The sequence below is a fragment of the Thunnus albacares genome, chromosome 9 (assembly GCF_914725855.1).
Source record: "Thunnus albacares chromosome 9, fThuAlb1.1, whole genome shotgun sequence".
NCBI classification, from domain to species: domain Eukaryota; kingdom Metazoa; phylum Chordata; class Actinopteri; order Scombriformes; family Scombridae; genus Thunnus; species Thunnus albacares.
In genome coordinates this window covers 25499268-25519552 of record NC_058114.1, presented here as the reverse complement: position 1 = coordinate 25519552, position 20285 = coordinate 25499268, and the positions used below count along the sequence as shown (strand labels likewise).

Below are 20285 nucleotides of genomic sequence, written 5' to 3'. Positions count from 1 at the left end.
TACAACAGAATTTGTCAGAAATGAAGAGTCCAAGAAACTCAGTTGCTGGTGTTAATAGTTAACTCTGGCAGAAGGTATTTGGTGACCAAGTTTGAGCACAAGAATGTAATTCGACTCTTTTCTCAGGGTCCTTTGTAGTCTAATGATTTGCAGCACATGGGCTGTTCTGCCAGGTTAGGCAGCATACAACTTCTTTCATTTTAATAGGTTAATATTTCTTCTGAGTAAAGAGTGAAGTCTTTGGACAATAGATCATATATAATCTTACCATAGTCTTCGTCCAAGTACTCCAGTCTCTCTGAGGGGTACTGGGAATCTGCTATCTCCTCATATTCCTCCACCATGCTGGTACCAAACACCCTACACAAAACAAACACAAATGCTCTGTTACACCTACAAACCCGCCTGCATAAAAGGTTAAGGGTTGTTATTACCACGCAGCAGAGGTGGTGAAATCTTTGTCGGGAAACACGGCCCTCTAAACCACACTGCTCAGATCACGTTTAAAGAAAAACACAATAAAAACGATCACCTCAAGTAACTTAAACACTTTACTTAAGTGTCTTAACATGTAAAACAAGCTTAATATGATCAATAGTGTTCTCTACTAAGGTAAATAAGCTCTAGCTCAGAGAGGCAAGTTAAAGTTTTTCACATTCTTCTTTTCATCTCAGGGTCCAGCAATGGTCTTTACTGTTGAGAAAATCTGTAGAAGTCTACTTTGACCTTCTTGTAAGAATGTGCAGGGGAGTTTTATAGCCCCTTCAACCCCCAACAGCAATTCCCACAGAGCAAGTCCCTGATGACTGCAATGATCTGGGACAGGCATGTAAATACATGTATGTTTGTGTGAAATTAGAGTTAATAGTCAGCGTAGGTTGGGTTCTACTCATCTGGGAGAGAGCTGTGTATAAAGTTTTGTGTGTACAAGAGAAGGCTCTGACTTTGATTAATCTGTTTACGTATTAAAATTACCAAAATCGTAATGTGCAGCCATCCCAATAATCGCTTTCTGGATCTGATAAGCGGTCTCCTGTATAATCTAATAGCTCCTGGAAATATGGTTCAGTATAGTGTGAAGTAAGACAATGGAGTCATTATTTAGGATAATAAAACACTGTGAACAGTACATTTTTCACCCATGCAAAATTAAAGTCAAATGACTTGTTGAAAACTGGTTTGCTAGTTTTGGCTGAAGAAAGCTGTGTGTGGTGTTTAAGTACAGATGCATCCAATTTCCTGTTCTCCCCCCAGTGTTTCTATTTGCTTTAGAAGAAGAGGACAGTAACCTTAGTGGTTGCTCCTACAGCAAACTGTTCAGCAGTGGCAATATACTTATGAAAGACTGTCTTTCTTCACCTAAAACACTGACATTAAGATAAATACTTACATATAAAATATATAAAATATTGAGCTTTGTATTATTTAATTACAATTTAGATTCTGAAAATCACAAAGACAGGAAGAGACAGTGAAACAGGCAGAGACTTTGCTGTCTTACCTGATGAGACTGAGGGGACAGAAGTGTTCTGATCCAAAGTGGGAGAGGAGTTCAACCTACAAGGAAAATGGAAAAAACTCTTGAAAATATCATCCGCAATTTAAGTGCTAGTCCAAATAATGTGTATATGTAATGTGAGAATGCCCACTCCATAACCCACCAAACAAATAAAAATAAAATACTACAATTGCCAAGCGTTGAGAGTATGATTTGTGTGCATGTTCCACTTCTTTAATAACTTTTTCACATGCATTAAAGATGAAAATTGTGCTCTGCCAAAGCTCACCAATTATAGTGTGTGACCATTAACAACCTCTGACAGAGAGAGAAGAGTGCTAACCTTTATGTACTTGATGAACATCTGATGCGAGAGGAAGACAGGAGAGAGACAGGAGGAGAGAGAAATAAAACAAGAAAAAGAGATCAGTGGAGACTGATTCAAGCTATAAGCAAGTCAAGCATCTGCTTACAGTTTGGCTCTCTTATAAGACAAACACGCTGCTGATATAATCTGGATCATTGGTCTGCAACAGTCCACAGACAAGAAGATACTATAGAGATGTTTTTTAAAGAGCAGTTAGAAAGAAACACAAGCAAGTCAGAGGGACAGACAGGCAGGACGATAAGCTCAGGACAGATTTAAAACATCAGAACAGGACATAACATAGCAGTTAGTGCCATCTTTGTGGCAACTGACGCAGATAATCCTGAAACTTTCTAGACAAAAATCAGTTATGTAATAACACAATTATTTAATAATAGAGCATGAATCACAGTAAGTACCCACACATAACACCCACGCTCTCCACATAAAAATCATCCGAGCATTAATCAACTGTTTCACAAGTCTACACAGTGAATCTCAAGTGAGCAAGAATGAGGGTAGAAATGTGAGTGGAGAGACAGTTCAGAAAAGCACAAAATCTTATAATTTATTACATCAACACTTTTATTGTCCTATGAACAGTAACATTTCTGTTTTGAGTCATTCTCATGAATGGGTTAGATAATAACTGAGACGTACAAAAGACAAGATGGTAAGCAGGCACCCGACATATTTATTTTCACCATCAGACACTTTGTTTTAGTCTTTAGTCTCTCAGATTGCAGCACACATTCAATGACGAGTTCTTACATGTGACTGAACCAAAAGAGAAATGGATGTCCATCAGAGAACAACTTGCCTTGCTTAGTTATGCTGCAATTTATGCCAATAAAGACTAATTTGGTTGAAATTGTTGATTGACAGATGCAGAGAGAGTGGGACTCATTTCACATCGGACTATTTTCCTGCTTACTAACTTGTTTGTTTCTCTTTGTTTAAAAATGTTTTAAAATCTGAAGTTTAAATGAATCTTAGTGGGAAGAACTATAACTGACTTGAGCAGATGGCGAACAACTGTAATCCTTTAACATCACTCTGTATGATTTCAGTTCCTGTCTGTCCTCAGTAACGGGCCCAGCCTTCAACAGACTGGGTCCAACTTGGCCTGCTCAGTCGTGACACCCAAATCATAAACATAATCAACAAAATGGTAATGTGTATGTGCCCTTTAGTTCTTACAAGTGGAACTCTGTCACGAACACACATCCTCACAGTCATTCAGAGTCACATTTCCTCATCCAGTCAAGGGAGGGGTTTACAGACAGCGCTGATGGCATGGTTAATTTACCATGAAGTCATAAGAGGGTCTCCTGAGCTTGACACACAGCTTTAACCTTGTGTATGAATGTGTCTGTGTCTTCTTGTGTGTGTACTAGGAACTGTAATATACTAGCAAGAATGAATACGTGCATTGTTTGTCATTCCTCTCCTCAAGCCATAAATGTACTATTATAGCATTAAGGACAAAAAGGCAGTACCTTCACGTATTTAGCATAAAGCTGTTCGTCCAGTGGGAAGCTCTGCACAATGCGCTCATCGCGGGCATGGAACGTACCCAGCTTTACCCACTTGTTGGTAGGATATCTGTAAGCGGAGCGAGGGAAAAGTAAGGCGTGTGTTTCTGCCAGCCTTGTGAATTGAAAATGAAATTTGGCATGTTCTCAAAGGCTTCCTAATTTTGTCCTGGTTGCAAATGCCACTCACTGCACCCAGTGTGACTAGAGGTCTCTCCTTCCCTGCCAGAGGGTGGAATTTATGAGTTGCGGTGCGAGATGACGCTGGAAATAAATCTTGAGGGTGAAACTGAAAACAAAGACAACACCAGCTTTGGCTGCACTAAAGTTAGAGCTGATAATATAGGAGGTAGAAAAGGATTTGAACTAGTGCTGGTGCTGTTTGAGGAAAAAGGTGCTAGCCAGGTTGATTATTTTCCTTTTTTCACATTAAAAAGTACCCATGAAATAATTAACTTGGCATTTATATTATTAAATTAAGAAACTAAATTTGAAAGGATAATTATTGATGCATTTTATATTTTACAAGTTTCACCTTACAAATGTAACTAAAAAATTAAAGCGCCTTTTGACAAGCAGCCATGATTCACGTGAAGAAATGTGGTAATTGCAAAATTTTGTACATGCTAAACTTGATTATTTAATGCTACATTTCCTGCAAGAGTGCAAAATCTAGACTGGAAGCCTAGGCATACTGCAGTAAAGCCCACCTACCTACCTATGAGAACATGCCGATTTCATTTTAAATACACTGCCAGCATATGTTGGATTGTATGCACATGTAAGAAAGAGAGTTTACCTGTCACTGATGGAAACTAAAAAGTCTTTAGGTGTAGATGAGAAGAGCTCAAAGTTAGCAATGTCCAGCTGCTTGACTTGAATAGGCTCACAGAGCTCTATCACAAACCTGGAGAGAGGTAGAGAGGTTTACGGAAAGACAGTTGAACACTTTTTCTCTTTTAAAATCAAACAGTCATCCTTTCCAATTAGACTCTGTTACAGACAAACAGTATACCGGTAGTGTGTGTCAGTGTTCTCACCAGATTTTGTTGCTGCAAGGATTCAGCATGTAAAGGTCCATATTCTCCATGAGAATAGCTGAAGTGCTCTGAAAAAGACACGGGAATGAGAGTGTCAGTGACAACGGCAAATGACAATGAAAATAGTACAGGTTTGCCAGCATCAGAGACAACGGAGCTTTTCTAGATATTATATCAATGTCATAATTAAAAAGTCTTGCACACCATAAAGGTCTTAATGATTGAAAACTAAAAAAAAAATCAGTCTTGTAACATTTTTTCTTGTAGCTTTTTCTTATTTTTTTCTTGCATTGTTTTCTTGAAGTATTAAAGGCTACATTGAGTAATATGTGATTTATGTCCCTAGAGGACCCTGTTGTGTAATGTGAAACAATCTTCTACAACATTGGAAAATACATTATGTATATGTACAATTGTAAGAGCTCAGTATCCTTTTTGTTTGTGCATTTGAGAAGCTCAATGACCTTAATTTGAACACATAATGGAGGAGTTGCAGGCAGGACTGAAAACCAATAGCCTTCATATCTATGGTGCTGTTTACACGGTGCTTGTTTTGACAGTGTGTGGGATTCTTTGGTTATCGTTTCTAGATAACATACCAGTCATCTTCTTCCACAAGATCTCTTATGAATTTATTTGCTCATTTATTTAATGGAGCTAAACACGGTGAGCATAAAACATAAAAAACAAACGTCACTGGTTAAGCTCATGAATGCAAAAGGGATCCTGAAGTGGTCACCCATCTGCTGATGCAACATGACAGTATGACGTCTGTATCCTGAGCTGTGTGTGTGTGTGTGTGTTTGTGTTTAGACAACAGGGGACAGGTGTGTTCAACCTTGGCCTCGTTGTTGGCAGACAGTATCTTGGCACCACACTCCACAGAGGCGTAATTATTCTTGAAGTTTTTCTGGACCTTCTTCACTGGATGGGGGCTGCCGCTGGTTGAGGTATGGAGAGACTGACCTGGACAGGAGGGAGTGTTACATTAGGCCCATTAGAGACACTGGAAAAAGAGCGTTGCCTGAGAGGCACAACTAGAGAAGTTATGCAACACACATAAAAGCACGCTCTGCTGACCGCTGCACATGGCGTGCACAGAGAGAGGGAGAAGAGAGAGGGAGATGGAAAGAGAGATAGACAGAAATAGAGCAGGCGGAAGGAAGCTAAAGAGAAAGACACAGGATGACAAGGCACAGAAAACAGTAGTAAGAAGGACAAAAGAACAATGGAGTAATAAAAAATTGGAGTAATTAAAACTGGCATGTGAATGATCTCAGGCCATCTTTGAGTTTAAAAGCCTTGAAACAGGCACTTCCACAGAATTTCACAGGATATTGCACTTAGTTGTTGATGTTGTTGTGATATCTTGCTTTCAATTTCTGTGCATGTACCTAAATGTGTGTTTTAAGGATGTATGCACTTACTTTTCTCCTTCTCCACCTCCATGACTTGTTTCTTCCACTCGTCGAAGGTCGGGATGTCCTCTTTGCTGGGCACTGAGGGATCAGTCTCCCTGGCAATACTGGCGTCCCCAGCCTGAAACACAAAGACAGGCATGTCACACAAAGACCCAGAGAGACGGTTGAACTGTATCTATCATCACAACTGCAATCGTCTTACTAATATGCTTTAATCTTGACATGCAATGAGAGAACGAATCTAATACTGCTTAAAAGCTGATCAGATACCTGGCAGTCACAATATGAAATGGGTGCTATGAGCAGAGACACACAAGCACTGTGTGTACTAGAAAAATCAAAAGACTCATCCACAGTAGTCCGCTAGCCCCTGGACACTAAAGCATTGAGATGCATTGAGCTGTGAATAATATTTTGATGGATTATATAAGCAACCTTTTGGACCTCACGAGAGTCTGATCCTAAAAATCCACCAACTCAGACGGCCTCTTATGTAAACACCCCGACAGTCCAACAGGAGTCATTGCCAGCCGCAAACAGATTAGTCACCAGATCTTAGCTTTGTGTACAAATACACAATGTATGCACAATCCCCCTGAAAATAAATACATACTCCAGGATATTCCCATCTTTCATCATCCGTCAACCTTGGAAAAAAGCAACTGAAAGCAAGTTCACTCAGCATTTGCCTCTTGAAACATTGACAAACTGCTCTTTGCTAGAATGACTTTGCATATTAAATATTCATCATTTTCATGGCAATCTAGCCAGCAGCTGTGAGCACACATAGTTATATACAGGGCCAAAATGTGTAGGGAGAGTGACTGATTGACCAACCAGCAGCATATTTAGATTACTGATCATACTTACAGTATCCAACCTAAATGTCTGTGTGTTTACAACATTAAGAGCTGAAATTGTGCAGAATAGTGTAATAATATATACACCTTTAAGGACATTTTTAAGCAAGATGAGTTATCAACTACTGCGTCGCCTGAACCACATATGAGGACTGTGCTCAGCAGGCCAACTACAAGTTGTCCAGGAAGCTGACAGCTGTGTTTTTCCACCACCTGTTCATGTTTATGTCTGATTACAATCCAGCAGTCAAATTTTCCATCATGATACCTGCAGCACTGTAATGTATCTGCCCATGCCTACTGGAAAGATACTGCTCAAAACTGAACTTGCTTCCTGGATTTATTTAAACCTCCACATTATGCTGCTGACGAAATAAGCTCGTAATTTCTAGCGCAAGTTTCTTACGTTTATTAGAAAGCTTTGGATGTTATGTGTAATTGACTTTTATTTCTTTCTCCTGTCAATTTAAATATAATGATATAAACATGAGAGATACTGCAAGCTATTGACCTGCTGTTCTTGGTGGTGGTGGGAGGTGTTCTCCTCCCGGTCCAAATCAGACAGCCCACCCTCCAGCTCCTGCCGCTGCTGCTGCCGCTGCTGCTGTTGTTGTTGTTGTTCCTTGTCCACATGGACAGAAGTGGACTGGACCTCTGCTTCAGGACCAGAACTCTGGCTCTGGTCTGACTGCTGGTCCTCTTTGCCAGCCTCATCCACACTACAGCACAGACATGGGTCCAATGATGTAGAGAGAGAGAGGAGGAATTCGAGGGAAAAAAAAGAAAGAAGAAAGGGGAGGACAAAGAGGAGTGGAGAACACAAATGAGTGTGCAGCAATGTTGGACAAATGATGTAAAACATAAGCTATTACATTTATTTGACAGTATTGACAATCCTTGGTTGTGAGCAGGCAGACGATGGAAAAAGGAAATAAAAAATAAAAAAGGAGAAGTAAGTGGAGAGCAAGGCCAGCGGTCGATGGTTGCGCGCAGCAGAGAGGTGTAGCTTGTACCTTGATTACCTGTCTCTGTGCTTTGATTGGCTTCCGGGGGTTAGAAACTCACCTGAGGAGAGGGCTGCCATAAGGGGAGTTTTCACAGGTTGCCAGTTCGGGGGGAATGACCCCGCACTGTGAGACAGAGTGCTCAGCAAAGACAAAGCTGTCTACTGGGAGTTCATCTCCTGCACTGGCAACCCGCACTGCACTGAGGGAAAGAAAGGACATGGCGTTTACCACACCTCCCTACACTGGTGAGGGTAGAGAGAGGAGGATGGGGTAGGAGAGAGGAGGGGATGGGGACAAGGAAGAGGAGAAAAACAACAAAGAGCATAGGGAGAGTAAGAGAGAGAGAGAGAGAGAGAGAAGGCAAGAGAAAGAGCAAATAGAGAGAGAAATGGATGGACAAAAGGGAAGGAGAGGTTGCTTGCAGGTGGGGCAGCTGATGCGCAGGTCTTAAAATGTCGACTGAAACGTCCTGATGTTGACAGCCACTTTGAGAAAGGAGTTGAATTCAAAAGTTTCCTTGCGATGGACAAATTCTTCTTGATGGTTCCAACCAGGAGACATCTAGACTAGTTCCATGTCCTCACAGGGGATTTTCCATGATTTCCAAAAACCTTGATTACAAAGTTCACGCAGTAGTTCCATGTAATTTCACAGTGCTGGCCACCAGTTCCACGGAAAGTGATTTCGACATATCCAGGATTTTAGACCAGCTCTCCTTTGAGTTTCACTTTCAGTTTGTGATCAGTCATTTGCAGTGGTTAAATTAGAAAACAAAATAACTTAAATAAAACAAAACTAAGGAGAAAAAAAGTTAACCAACAAAAATATCAAAGAAAATGTGCAATGTCTGACATGACAATGGAAATCATTAACCTATATTTAATATGTATATTATACCTCGATAGGGTTGAAATTGGCTTTAACCATCATTAAAGGAACAGATATTTTAATAACATCAAAGAATATAATTTCAGTTCACTAATGTTTCTGTGGTTATAGCCAACTTCTAATACCAGAGACGCGGGTCCCTGCTGGAATGAGGATTGAGCTTACCCTGTGTGGGTCGGGCTGGCACTCTGTGAGGTAGGTGTGTTTTCAGCTTCATCTGGGGATGTGGCTGGGTTTGAGTCCAGGCTGGGATGTGCAGCAGGGGTGTCAATGAGGACTTCTGCTGGGTTTGGGGCATCTGTGGACACTTGGCCCTGTGCTGGAACTGGTTCTGGAGTGGAGGAAACCAGGGCTTCCTGGTCATGGTCCTGATCCTGGGTGTCAGTCTGCAGGTCCAAATCAACCTGGTCTGGGGAGGGTTCTGGCTCAGGAGCAACAGGTACAGTATCAGACTCTGGGTTGGGCTTTGTCTCCTCCACCTCAGCTTCCCGTGGATTCACAGTCTGGAGAAAGAAAATACAAAAAAAACACACGTATTAATGATAATTATAAAATTTCTTGTATACAAATGTCCTCTGACTCCTCCAATAGTTTCATCTTCAACACATTGCCCCATTATTGATATGCAGGTATTTGGTCAAAACTACTGTGATACTTGAATGGAAAGAAATTTCAGCCACAAATAAGCCATAATTGGAACATGACTAGAGACTGACGAATTTCATTATTTCCTTTTCCCCCCCTCATTTCCCTTTTTTGTGTGCTTTGTCCTATTTATGAGGTGATATTATAATGGACAGAGGTCTTTTATTAACTGCTTTGACTCATTCTGTCTTGCTATTTCTGTATAATGTAGTTTTCATTTGGTCAATATTAACTAGACACAGTTTTGTAATCTTTCAATAATTGATAAACGTATACTGTTACCTGTTCTTGGTGTATATTGTGTGTTGCTAGCTTCTCTTGTGCTGCTCTCTCTGTCTCTAGTCCCATATCGTAGGATGTGTGTGTCATCCATTCTTCCACCACCTAAAAGGAAAATAAAATAAACTCCACATCATCATGTAGTTCACAGTCTCGAATAAGAACTTTAAAACACAATTAGGTACCATCGTCACAGCACCAAATTTCTCTTTTCAAGACATTATCGATGGATTAGGTTTATTCTAAAAATGCATTTTTATGTGAAACTGTGAGATACAAAAGGTTTTTGCATCTCAGGCTGTGAAAAAGCCTTTTGTTGACGGGACAAAGACTGCGTTATAGGGCCAATGACAGACTGCCAGGCCTGTTGAACTGCCCTGCCATGCCTGTTTGTTGCTGGACTACAAACAATGATTCCCCTTCTTCTGTGCTCACACATGCATACCAAAACACACTCACTTCCGTAAATTATCATTCATTCTGATTCTCATGCACACATTACTACACACACACACACACACACACATCTTTGAGGGCCCATTCATGAGAGCTAAGGGTATCAAATATTTAACCCAGAGCTAACGTTGGTCCACCTTAGGCAAACTTTTGTTACTGCTCTACTTTCCACTGAATGCAAATAATAACATCCACAGACTGCCTTAAGATGGATTAGTCTCCATCCTTTTCAGCCACTAAGGCTGCGATAAGGACAAAAAGCTGAGAATTTGTAAAGCTTTGTATACCCTGATCTTTAACCCCACAGAACTGGTCCTAACCTACATCACCAGCTCCTCCATAACTTATACAGAGGAGCCTATGTTCTTGACGACGTGTAACTGGGCTGCTTTCTAAGTAGCTCTTGACCTGGAAGGGGCTCTAATCTTTATGTAGAGTACTGCACATCGTTGGACCCTTTAAGTGTTCTTGACACAGTTCCAATAATCAGTTGTAAAGTTAGAAAGATAAAGTCAGAGAACCGATATGTTGTTTTCTTCTACAAAAACTGCTATCTTGGTGGGAGTTATAAGCACTTATGTAATACCATCACCCTCCCACCATCCACATGGCCTCCATAATCCAGCACCTCCCTGATTGTTCACACCAATCCTTTATAGCTACTCCGCCTCTTTCAATTCCTCCTACTTTTCACCAGGGGTTACAAGGTCAGTAAAGTGCAACTCCCACCACCACCCTCTTAGTGTTCTGCTAACTCATACATTTCACCACGAGAGATGAGTCTAATAATACTGCTCACCATCACACAGCCAGCCAAAACAAACAAACAAAAACGAACCAGCAATATAACTTGTCTATTTCTGTTGCGGCTATGACAGTTAGAAAAGTATTTTCAGGGTGGCGTGGTTGGAATTTTAAGACTTTGAGAAGTTAAAAAGGCATTAAAAAGGTTTGTTCCTTTCTACAATAGTGTATTACAGCCGTTCATTGCTTCATCTGACTGACTGATTGTAAAACATGTAAAAGGCACAAAACTTCAACACACCTTGTGTTGTGTAGTGTCCTGCTCCAGCTCCTGCTTGTGGCCATCAGGGTTTTTGTCCCCGGCAGACTGACCTGGACCAGACAAGCTCTGCTCTGAACAATACACATGTTGACTGGGGTACCTGAAATACAAACAAGGCAGAATGTATCAGCACAGTGCAAACTCATCATCATCATCATCATCATCATACAAAGGGAACTTGTAAGTAAAGTTGGGGGGGTCCAGTCAATGTACATTTAGTAGCAAAAAACAACCATTCTAGTGCACGTCATGGCAGCAGTGCTGGAATGAGTTTTGAAGTGTGGAGACATCCAGCTTTGGATGATGTAATCGTCATGATCAGACCAATGCTATTTCAGCCGCAACTCTAATTGTAGCCTATCTCACCTCATAAATGGTCACATAGTTTAATAATTAATGTTACACAACAGTGTTTGCACTGCAATGTGCTTCAAGGATAAAACATGAGATGCTACTTTTGCTGAAAAGAAAGTAGGAAAAGAGGCAATGATGAGCCCTGCTAACCTGACGTCTCCTTCGTAAAAAAAGTAAAATATCGAGTTATTTAGTTTGCGCTTGTTGATAAATTCACCAAAGTGGCAGTGGAGTAACTTTGCTCCACAAAAAGACCCACTTTCCACAAATACACCAACATCTTGTTTTGCACTGCCTATTTGCGCGTCTCATCCTGACAGTTCACCAAGAATGCAGCGCTGGGCACCACAATACCACACAGACGGGCAAAACTAATTTTAAGGTCAGGAAAATACCAAACTGTCCATATGCTGCTTACACTGGTCGTTGCACTATCACGAAAAATATGTCCAAATGTTGTATTTGGTGGTCAAATTATTTTAACTAGTCTGAACTGGCAGCCACAATAGGCTACTCACGGTCCTCTGTGTTCTGATTATAATTGGATTTAAAGGTCCAATTTGTTAGGCTTAGACATTATCGCTATGACTGTAATACCTGGCTTAGACGTTACCACCTTATTACCATAACACTTGAAAGTGGGGGGACAAAAAGTCTTGTTGTCCCCCCTATTCCAGTGCCAGTGCATCATATGGTGGCTACAACACAAAGATGAAAGATTCAGTGGCAAAAGCACAAAATGCTGTAAAAAACCATCAGCCTTTGAATAACAAGCAAACTTAGACTGCACTACATCACATCCTCCACAGTGAAGCACTTTTTTCCCCTCGGGGGGGGGGGGGGGGGGGGGGCACTGACACAAACTCTTTGGGCACAAACACTGAAAGCATTTTGAGTGTAGGAGAGCAAGTGAGGCTGTATGTACATGAGGAAAAGCAGAGAGAATAAAGGGAGAGAGAGAGAAAAACAAAGTAGAGAGTGTAAATTAGGTCCACAAGGAGAGGCAGAGAGTAAAAGAAATGCCTAAATTGAATAATCAAGAATAAATAACCAGCCTAAACAAAATTCCACTGCGTGTATTTTTATAAGCTGCTCAAGGCAAACTGCATTCTTCGAATCAGTCTTCCTTACACTCTCCTCTTTGTTTTCCTCCTCTCTGCCCATAAGGCTTAACAGGACCCGGGTTATTGTTGCAACTCTTTTAGGCATCAATGTTATTTCAACACAAGTCACCTGTGATTGCACGTGTGCAACGTGCACAGCTCAATCCAAGTTTCATTTCAGCCTCTAAATTTTTGCATACCTAGCGCCTAGTTTCCAAAGCTACTCCTAATATACAGTACAGAACAGCAGCAAAATGTAGCTGCTATGCACCTGCAGCTACCAAGGCATACTGGGCCAATATGAAGAGCAGAGGCCTGGAGCACATGCTAACCTACATTATCTCTGCCAGACTACTAGGCGGCTGTAAAAACACAGGCAGCTTTTAAATACAGAACTGCTGCTTTAATATGCATGTTAATAATGAGTCCTTGGGAAAAAAAATGTACTTTTAGCATATCAATGTCAGAACTCTGCAGTGACAAGACTGAATAATAGATGACAGAGAGTGCAAAACAGATAGGAATGGAAAGGATGAGAGGCAATAAGAAACAAGCAGAGGTAATAGAAGGCAGACGTGGCAAGAGGATGATAAGGAAACAGGGAACAGACAGAGATAGCAACAGGAGTAAGAGACAGCTGGTTCTCAGTTGGTTACCTTATCAGTAGAGTTGAAATAAAGTGAGGAATGGAGCAGCAGGAGAGAAGCAAAGCTGAACTGGCAAGAGGTCTGTCTAAACATGTTCCCTCTGCTATGATGCAAACCCACCCACAAACTATATCTAAGCTTAACTTCTTTGAACATTAATAAGTCAGTCAGCAGACTGCTTTAGAGTTGTTACGCTAACTCATCATGAACAGATTGAGTTAAACTGAACTGCGCCGGCATCAAACAAAGAGCTTTTCACACACTGAAGACCAGAAAGGCCAAAACTAGACACTCAAACATTTTGAATTAATTATTCAGTGTTCAAAGACTTCACGCGTGCTCTCTTATGGAGAACCACAAGCACCAGCATGTGCCTTCTACATTTGTTTAGACCTGAAGGGCTGAGCACATTATGGAAATACTAAATGGAAAAATCAAATTTGGAGAATGACAACACCTTGGTTCAGTGACTGTCACGGTGACACACAGAGACACAGAGCTCAGATTCAAACACCATGTGATTCTAAAAACTGGAGTGGTTCCCCTCAACTTGCAAGGCAGCTTGATTCGCGAAATCACGACATCAAGAGAGAATCCATCTTGTCAGGCTTCAAGTTACATGCTCATGTGTCATGTCCGAACCCACCAATCAGCGTCCTATAAAGGATTCTCGCGTGATCTCATCATCTTGCGAATCCAGCTGCCTCGCAAGGTAAGCCGGTGACAGACGGTGATTTTCCAAACAGTTTACAAGAACGACTTCTCAGATGGTTCTGTGTGACAAACCATCTGGTGCGTCAGGTTACGGTTCCCCTTGAGCGGTCAAATATCAATTTCAGGAGAGAGTGGGACACATGGACAGTCATGTTAGCACCCTGTCAGCCTAGCTGTCAGGACAGAGATGAGTAGTGAGCAGCATATACTCACAATCACACAGAGACAACCATCTGTGCACGTCGGTGTCCTGTCACTAAGAGAGCCTCTCCGTCTGTATTCTGTTCATTAAGATTTGAGGTGATTGAATGATGAGATAAAAGATGACAAGAACATCCAGTGTTGACTTAATTTGTAAGAGGATCTTCTGATAGCTGTTCTGTATCCCTCCATCAGATTTATGAACAAATGACAACTCAATAAGACAAGGTGATAATCCAAATACTGGAGCTGCTTCTACTCAGGTTGACATGCTATTTACTAAATGTGTTATAGTGTTTCCAGACAAGAGTGTTGGCGACTCTAAAACACGACGTCTTCTGGCTGTGTCGCAGTTCATATGTCCGCCTCTTCTATGATGGATTCATGCCTGTCAGGACGTTGTATATAGGTACAAAATGTCATGTCTATGATGGAGACCAGCTGACTGTGACACCGAGGCATGACATTTACCTTTGACGTTTTAGATCCCTGCTGACGATGAAATGTGAAGCATGTTCCTATATACTACATCAACACCTGGTAATATACAGTTTCCCCGAAAGGATTGGAAAGGACCACAAAGCCAGTGTTGGAAACTTAAATGCCAGGCAGTGTACAGATACTAAGAGTAAATATGAACCATGGGCTAATATAGGCTCCTGGCTAAACTTAGATCCATAGCTTTAAACTATGTTGTGTTGCGTTTCAAATGTCTCCTGTGTCCCGTCCCGACCCCCACCCCCACACTCAACCACTCATAGAGTTACAAGGAAGACACCTTACACATATTTCCTGGAAGATGGCAGACGTGATGACCAAAGTTACCTAACAGACTGCTGTTGAAATGAAGTGACAGTTAATTTTGAGGACAACACGTAAAAAAAATGATGATTAATAGCTATATTATATTTTTGATATTTAAATATTTTCAAATCTAGTAACTGACTATTAGGGTTAACCAAACAAGAGATTAAGTTGTCAAATTACATGTTCAATCTAGTCACATCTACTCTTTGCTCCAGACAAACAACATCATGTCTGACAACACACCTAAAGAACATAACAGGATATAGTATGAGGTGCAGAAGGGCAGTGCTATATAGGGAAAAGCCATTTACACTGGAGGAGCATGGACAACAGCACGAGACAGCAGTGAAAATCAAGTCAAAAAGCAAAGAAATTGACACCTTTCCTGATGCAGCAGTATTTCAAAGCCCTTCAGCCTTGTAGAGTCTATACAACCGTTGACATTTATCCAAAAATGATACATAATTATACATAACTTGGCCTGCCTGCACATGTAATATGTATCTATCCTGAGACAAGCAGATAGTTGAGAAAAAGGAAAGGAATGCAGAAAAAAGGAGAGCTTAAGGATACATGACTATTGTATATGCAGTCATTACATTTAATTGAGGCTTCTGTGCATGTTTAATATTGATTCTGATCTTGACACATACTGCAAGTCTATCCACTCAGCTTATACATTCACACTAAAAACACCTTTTGTTTAATGTGGAGTTCATTTTGTAGGTTTAAACTGTGTTTTTTCTCCATACGGTTCCACACGCTAGAATTCATACCTTTTTGGTCAGAACATTGTGTCACGTGATTTACAGGAAAGCATTTTCAGTGCTGTCCTTGGAGCATGATGTGTTTACTGGAAGCCCTCAGAATATCAGTGCTGGCATCTTTGTGCGGGAGGCTACAAAGCCTTAGAATTGCTTTATCATTATTACAAAAGTCTGGGATGGTCTGAAAACTTTTCTGGGTGGTGATATGTTTATTTTATTTCAAGATCTCAGTCAATTTCCTGCATGATCTCTCACAGAAACCTTGACAGTTTCACAGTCTAGTTTCACAGTCCGCTGCAGTTTCTATTTTAGAAAAGAAACTGTAAGCTTGTTTTAATTGTCACTTCATGAAACATAAGTCACAAAATTGTAAAATCCCATCTTATGTGAATTTCCTGTTGCTTTTAGTAGTATCCAATAGTAAAAACCGACTACATACAATTCATGTCAATAATGATGCCTTTATATTCCCAAACATTGCTTTTAATTCCCCTTTTTAAAAATGCCCTCAATAATTCTGATAAGGAAGTGCTTGTGTAAACACACATGAATGACAAACACATTAAACACCACTGAACAGGTTAAGATCAACACGTCACAGAGTAAACAATCCTGTATAAACTTGTGACGACACATGCAAATCTGACCAACTTCTACAATGCGACTCCCTGAACCAATGTTTGACTGAAACCTGCCTAGTCACAGATCACTATTCAAATAATAAATATTCAAATACAGAGATTAAAATGTGTGGGGCAATTTAAGACCACAAATACCCTGTGGTTACCGATCTAAGTGTTAACCAAAGCCCACGCTGTAAAACAAGTAGGAAAGATGCCCACTCCACCCCCGCTCAGCGTCATCTCTGTGAATGAATGGAAAGACCTGAGTGTTGACATTCCTTCCAAGATAAAAAAAAAAGGAGAGCACATGAAAAGAGAAAAAAAAAAAAAGGGTGAGGAGGGAGCTGCTTTGAGAGGACCTTCTTTGGGGGGTGGACTGTGACCTACTTTTTAATTCAAATGGTTACGCAACAGTGGGAGGGGGAAGTTATGACCCACATATGGATAGCTATAGAGAGACCACTGAAACAGAGTGTTTAAGTGAGCCATGTATGCTACACACCAGTAATTGGTCAATGCCGAGCTAATGAAGGAAGAGCCTGAGGCAAGACTAATGAGTCAGCAGCCTGAAAATACACTCTTCCTCATTCTCTCTCTATGCCCGTTTCCTGTCCCACTTCAGAAGCACCTGGGATTTAAAAGAAGTCTTTCCGTCTTTTACATTCACTCCTAATGGATACAAATGGCTCGATCATTGTGAGATATTCCTATGGCTGCTGAAGAAGACATTATCAGCTTGTCTGGCGCCCTTTACAGAAACATGAATACACAGCTAGTCACAGAGCAGCAGACAGTTCTCTACTTGTTATGCCATTATAATGCCTTTCATAGATTAAAACTGAGAAAGATATACAGGAATAAAGAAAATAAAAGCAACATATCAGTGCACAGACACACTGGCTACATGTCCTAAATCACTGTCCCTCCTGGTTCCGCGCAGCCAAATCCCCTCATATTTCCTGTTGGCTTTGGGATCATACAGAATCAGGAGACATGGTATAACTGCGCCAAATCAACAGCAGTCCTGTACTGTACCAACTGACAGAGAGCAGACAAAACTGCAGAGACAGCAGGCTGAGGACGGATTCGTCTGCTAGCGGCGAGTCAAATATTATCACCAGCTGCACGGCATGCCAACTGGGCTCTGATCCCCTCTCAAGGCAGGATGTTTGCTCGGTGACTCAAAATATTCACAGGCGTCGAGCGCGACAACACATGTGAACTCGTATGTGCGTATGCTTGTGTGTCACATCTTACAGCCTTGGGTCCTCCTCTTTCTCTCCATATTTTTTTTTTTTTAAATTCCTTTGACAACCTTCCCATGTGTAGTTTTGCTGTTTGATTATGCAAAAATCAGGAGAGCGTTGCCTTTATCACTCTGCCCTTAGTCAGAGAATGACACTGCAACACAGACAGGTACATTACCTGAACCAGGACAGATTAGTTGCTGCTTTTCCTTCCCCTGGCCTAGATCTCAGAGCAGCTTGATTATACACACACACACACACACACACACACACACGCACGCACACAGACACACGCACAGCCTTTAAGTATCCAACAGCACATCATGTACACCAAGTCCTTCTTATCCTAATTGTCTTAAATGAAAAAAAACTTAAACCGTGTCAACTGTTGTGACCAAACATGAAGGGAGGGAGATAAATTAAAAAAAAAAAAACAAGAGGAGTGATTTTATCTGAGTGTATGTTATTATGGCCGTGATTATAAATTCAACAGGAAAACTGAATACTACATTGGTCTGTCCTCTCTGTCTGTCCCGAGGCAGGAGAGAGTCTTGTGATGTTTTCCGTAGAAGTTGAGATAATTCTTGATATACAACATGTGGTGCAGGGAGATGAGTTAACTGAGGCTGATGGAGAACAGTGAGATGATGTAATGAGTTAGTTTCCTTTTAAACTTGACTGTCAACTTAACAAGGCCCAATCATATTCTATGCACATATACACACCCCCAATAAAAAAGCCAATCTAATCCAGCTGTTTTCTCCCAGAGCCACATTTCTGAGAATAAATCCTCCGAGGAGGCCGAGGACGCATATTCGACCATCACTCTCTGTGCTTTACCTCCACACAGCTGACCGAGAGAAGAAAAAAAAAAATCAGCCATGGAGGCACATAAGGAGAAAAAGAGCTGAGGAGAGAGAATCTAGGATCCACGTGGGCCGAGGTGGATTGTGGGGCAGGGAGACATGCCAGGGCTCGCCAGTAAAAGTAGGCCAGCGCATCTGCCGGGCAGACAAAAACACGCCGTCACTGTTTAGAAGAAGAGGGGGGGGGGCAGATTTTTAAAAGCCCAGCCTGAGAGGACTGAGAGTGTTTTTGTGCACACGTTTGCGTGGGCGTTCTGATTTTCCTCCACATTGAAGCATGGAATAATGTAGAGCAGCAGTTTGTTCTAAAGCCTGCTGATCCCTCCATAATCCTCTCCACTGATGCATCCTCGGGGCAGCTAGGACACAGTGGCTGAACTGGTTAATATCTCTCCAGCTCTCACACACACTCATACATGCAGTCTTGAACCAGACTTTACTTGCAGCCACCTCACCGAGAGTAAATCTGTCAACCAAATACTCAATGATTTCAGCTGAGGCACCCAAAGTCCTGGCTATTGATTGGTTAGTGGGTCTTTTTGCAATTTATTTTTTATTGAAAGAGGAGTATACAAAGACAAGCTCCTCAATGATTGATTGAATGAAGCTCACCTTTCCCCCCTAGTAGAGCCTCTCTTGAATTCTTGGACTCATGGAGAATTCGTGTGTTTTCCCTGCACTCCACTTTCTATGTAAACTTGCAAATCCTCAAGCTTGGGGCACGACAAGGTTTTCTTTGCAACAGCAAAAGCTCTGACTTCTGTCTGCAATTCAAATGGTTCTGATCTTCACTCGAACACTGTCCAAGTCAAAACACAGACTCAGGTATGAATTTTCAGGGTCAGATGTTCTGCTGACTGCTGCACATTTGGCTCATACTTTTTGCACATCTGACCACTTTCTTAATCCAGTAAGTGAAACTATTTTATTTTGGACAAGGCAGATGAGATCAATATTGGCTAAGTGGCAGACCCCACTTATTATTAGTGCTCAAGTTGTCAATGCATCCTTACTGTAACTAGGCACAATTGCATGGCTCCTAGTTGTTCGCTCTACAAGCAAACAAATCAATACCTCAGAAAACACTCAAAAAACACAGAGACGGAGCAGAAAGACTTGAGTGGTGAATGGGGTTGGAATGGTTTCTCTAAGTGCTTTAATGTTGTGTTGAGTAGAGGCATGCCATGTATACCGCCCCCCTTTCAAAGAATTATGACCCAGCCCTGTTCCTGGCACCCGAATCTGGGTCTATAATTATCAAGCCCATCAGAGCAGTAGTAAAAGCAACTTATCAACAATCATCAATGTCCTCCAGAGTTTAGGAGAGCTGCAGAGCTGTTCGGACCTGTTCCCAGCAGGTGGAAAGTGATAGGACAAACAAAAGTGTGGAGACATGAACAGTCTTTGATTTGAAATAGCAACAAGCTTCTTCAAAGACATCGACTACATTGAAACTTATTTTGTCTGTTTGTGCCCAACATCGCTTCATCTGTAAAACTGTCCACACTGCAGCAAACAGGATCTTACCTGATAACAGTGAACAAAGTTAAAAACATACATATATGCTCAAAAAAATAACAGTGACACTCAAGAGAAAACAGTATACTGCACAGTATATACAGCATATACACTATGCTACTGATATGATTAAGTAACAGCATAAAAGCTTAAAATATCAATGCACGACCTGCATTTCCAGAATAACTTTATGCAATTGTGTGGTTTATTATATCTGCTTGGCTTATGAAGCTGTGTTTAAGCAATTGAACGGCTATGAAGCCACACTACTGTTGAAAGAGAACTTGATCGGTGGCTTATTATTCTTAAAATGCCATGCTAATAAAACACACTGGAACAAGCCCAGTAGTTCCTAGCAGAATGACACTTCATCCTA

General features: G+C 41.2%; 1 protein-coding gene across 5 annotated transcripts in view; it reads right to left on the bottom strand.

Annotated features, from left to right (window-relative positions):
- The window catches only part of suco (SUN domain containing ossification factor), a 46597-nt gene that overhangs the window by 12603 nt on the left and 13709 nt on the right, over positions 1 to 20285 (bottom strand). For 3 of the 5 annotated variants that reach the window (XM_044362600.1, XM_044362601.1, XM_044362604.1), the window contains exons 2-14: positions 11042 to 11162; positions 9544 to 9645; positions 8782 to 9119; positions 7787 to 7927; positions 7233 to 7440; positions 5868 to 5979; positions 5279 to 5406; positions 4441 to 4508; positions 4200 to 4307; positions 3365 to 3470; positions 1842 to 1862; positions 1502 to 1557; positions 269 to 360 (exon numbers count right to left, since the gene is read on the bottom strand). In XM_044362600.1, coding sequence (XP_044218535.1) covers positions 269 to 360; positions 1502 to 1557; positions 1842 to 1862; positions 3365 to 3470; positions 4200 to 4307; positions 4441 to 4508; positions 5279 to 5406; positions 5868 to 5979; positions 7233 to 7440; positions 7787 to 7927; positions 8782 to 9119; positions 9544 to 9645; positions 11042 to 11162 — 1601 coding nt within the window. The remainder of the gene's footprint in view (positions 1 to 268; positions 361 to 1501; positions 1558 to 1841; positions 1863 to 3364; positions 3471 to 4199; positions 4308 to 4440; positions 4509 to 5278; positions 5407 to 5867; positions 5980 to 7232; positions 7441 to 7786; positions 7928 to 8781; positions 9120 to 9543; positions 9646 to 11041; positions 11163 to 20285) is intronic. The other 2 variants (XM_044362602.1, XM_044362603.1) reach the window with 2 other exon arrangements.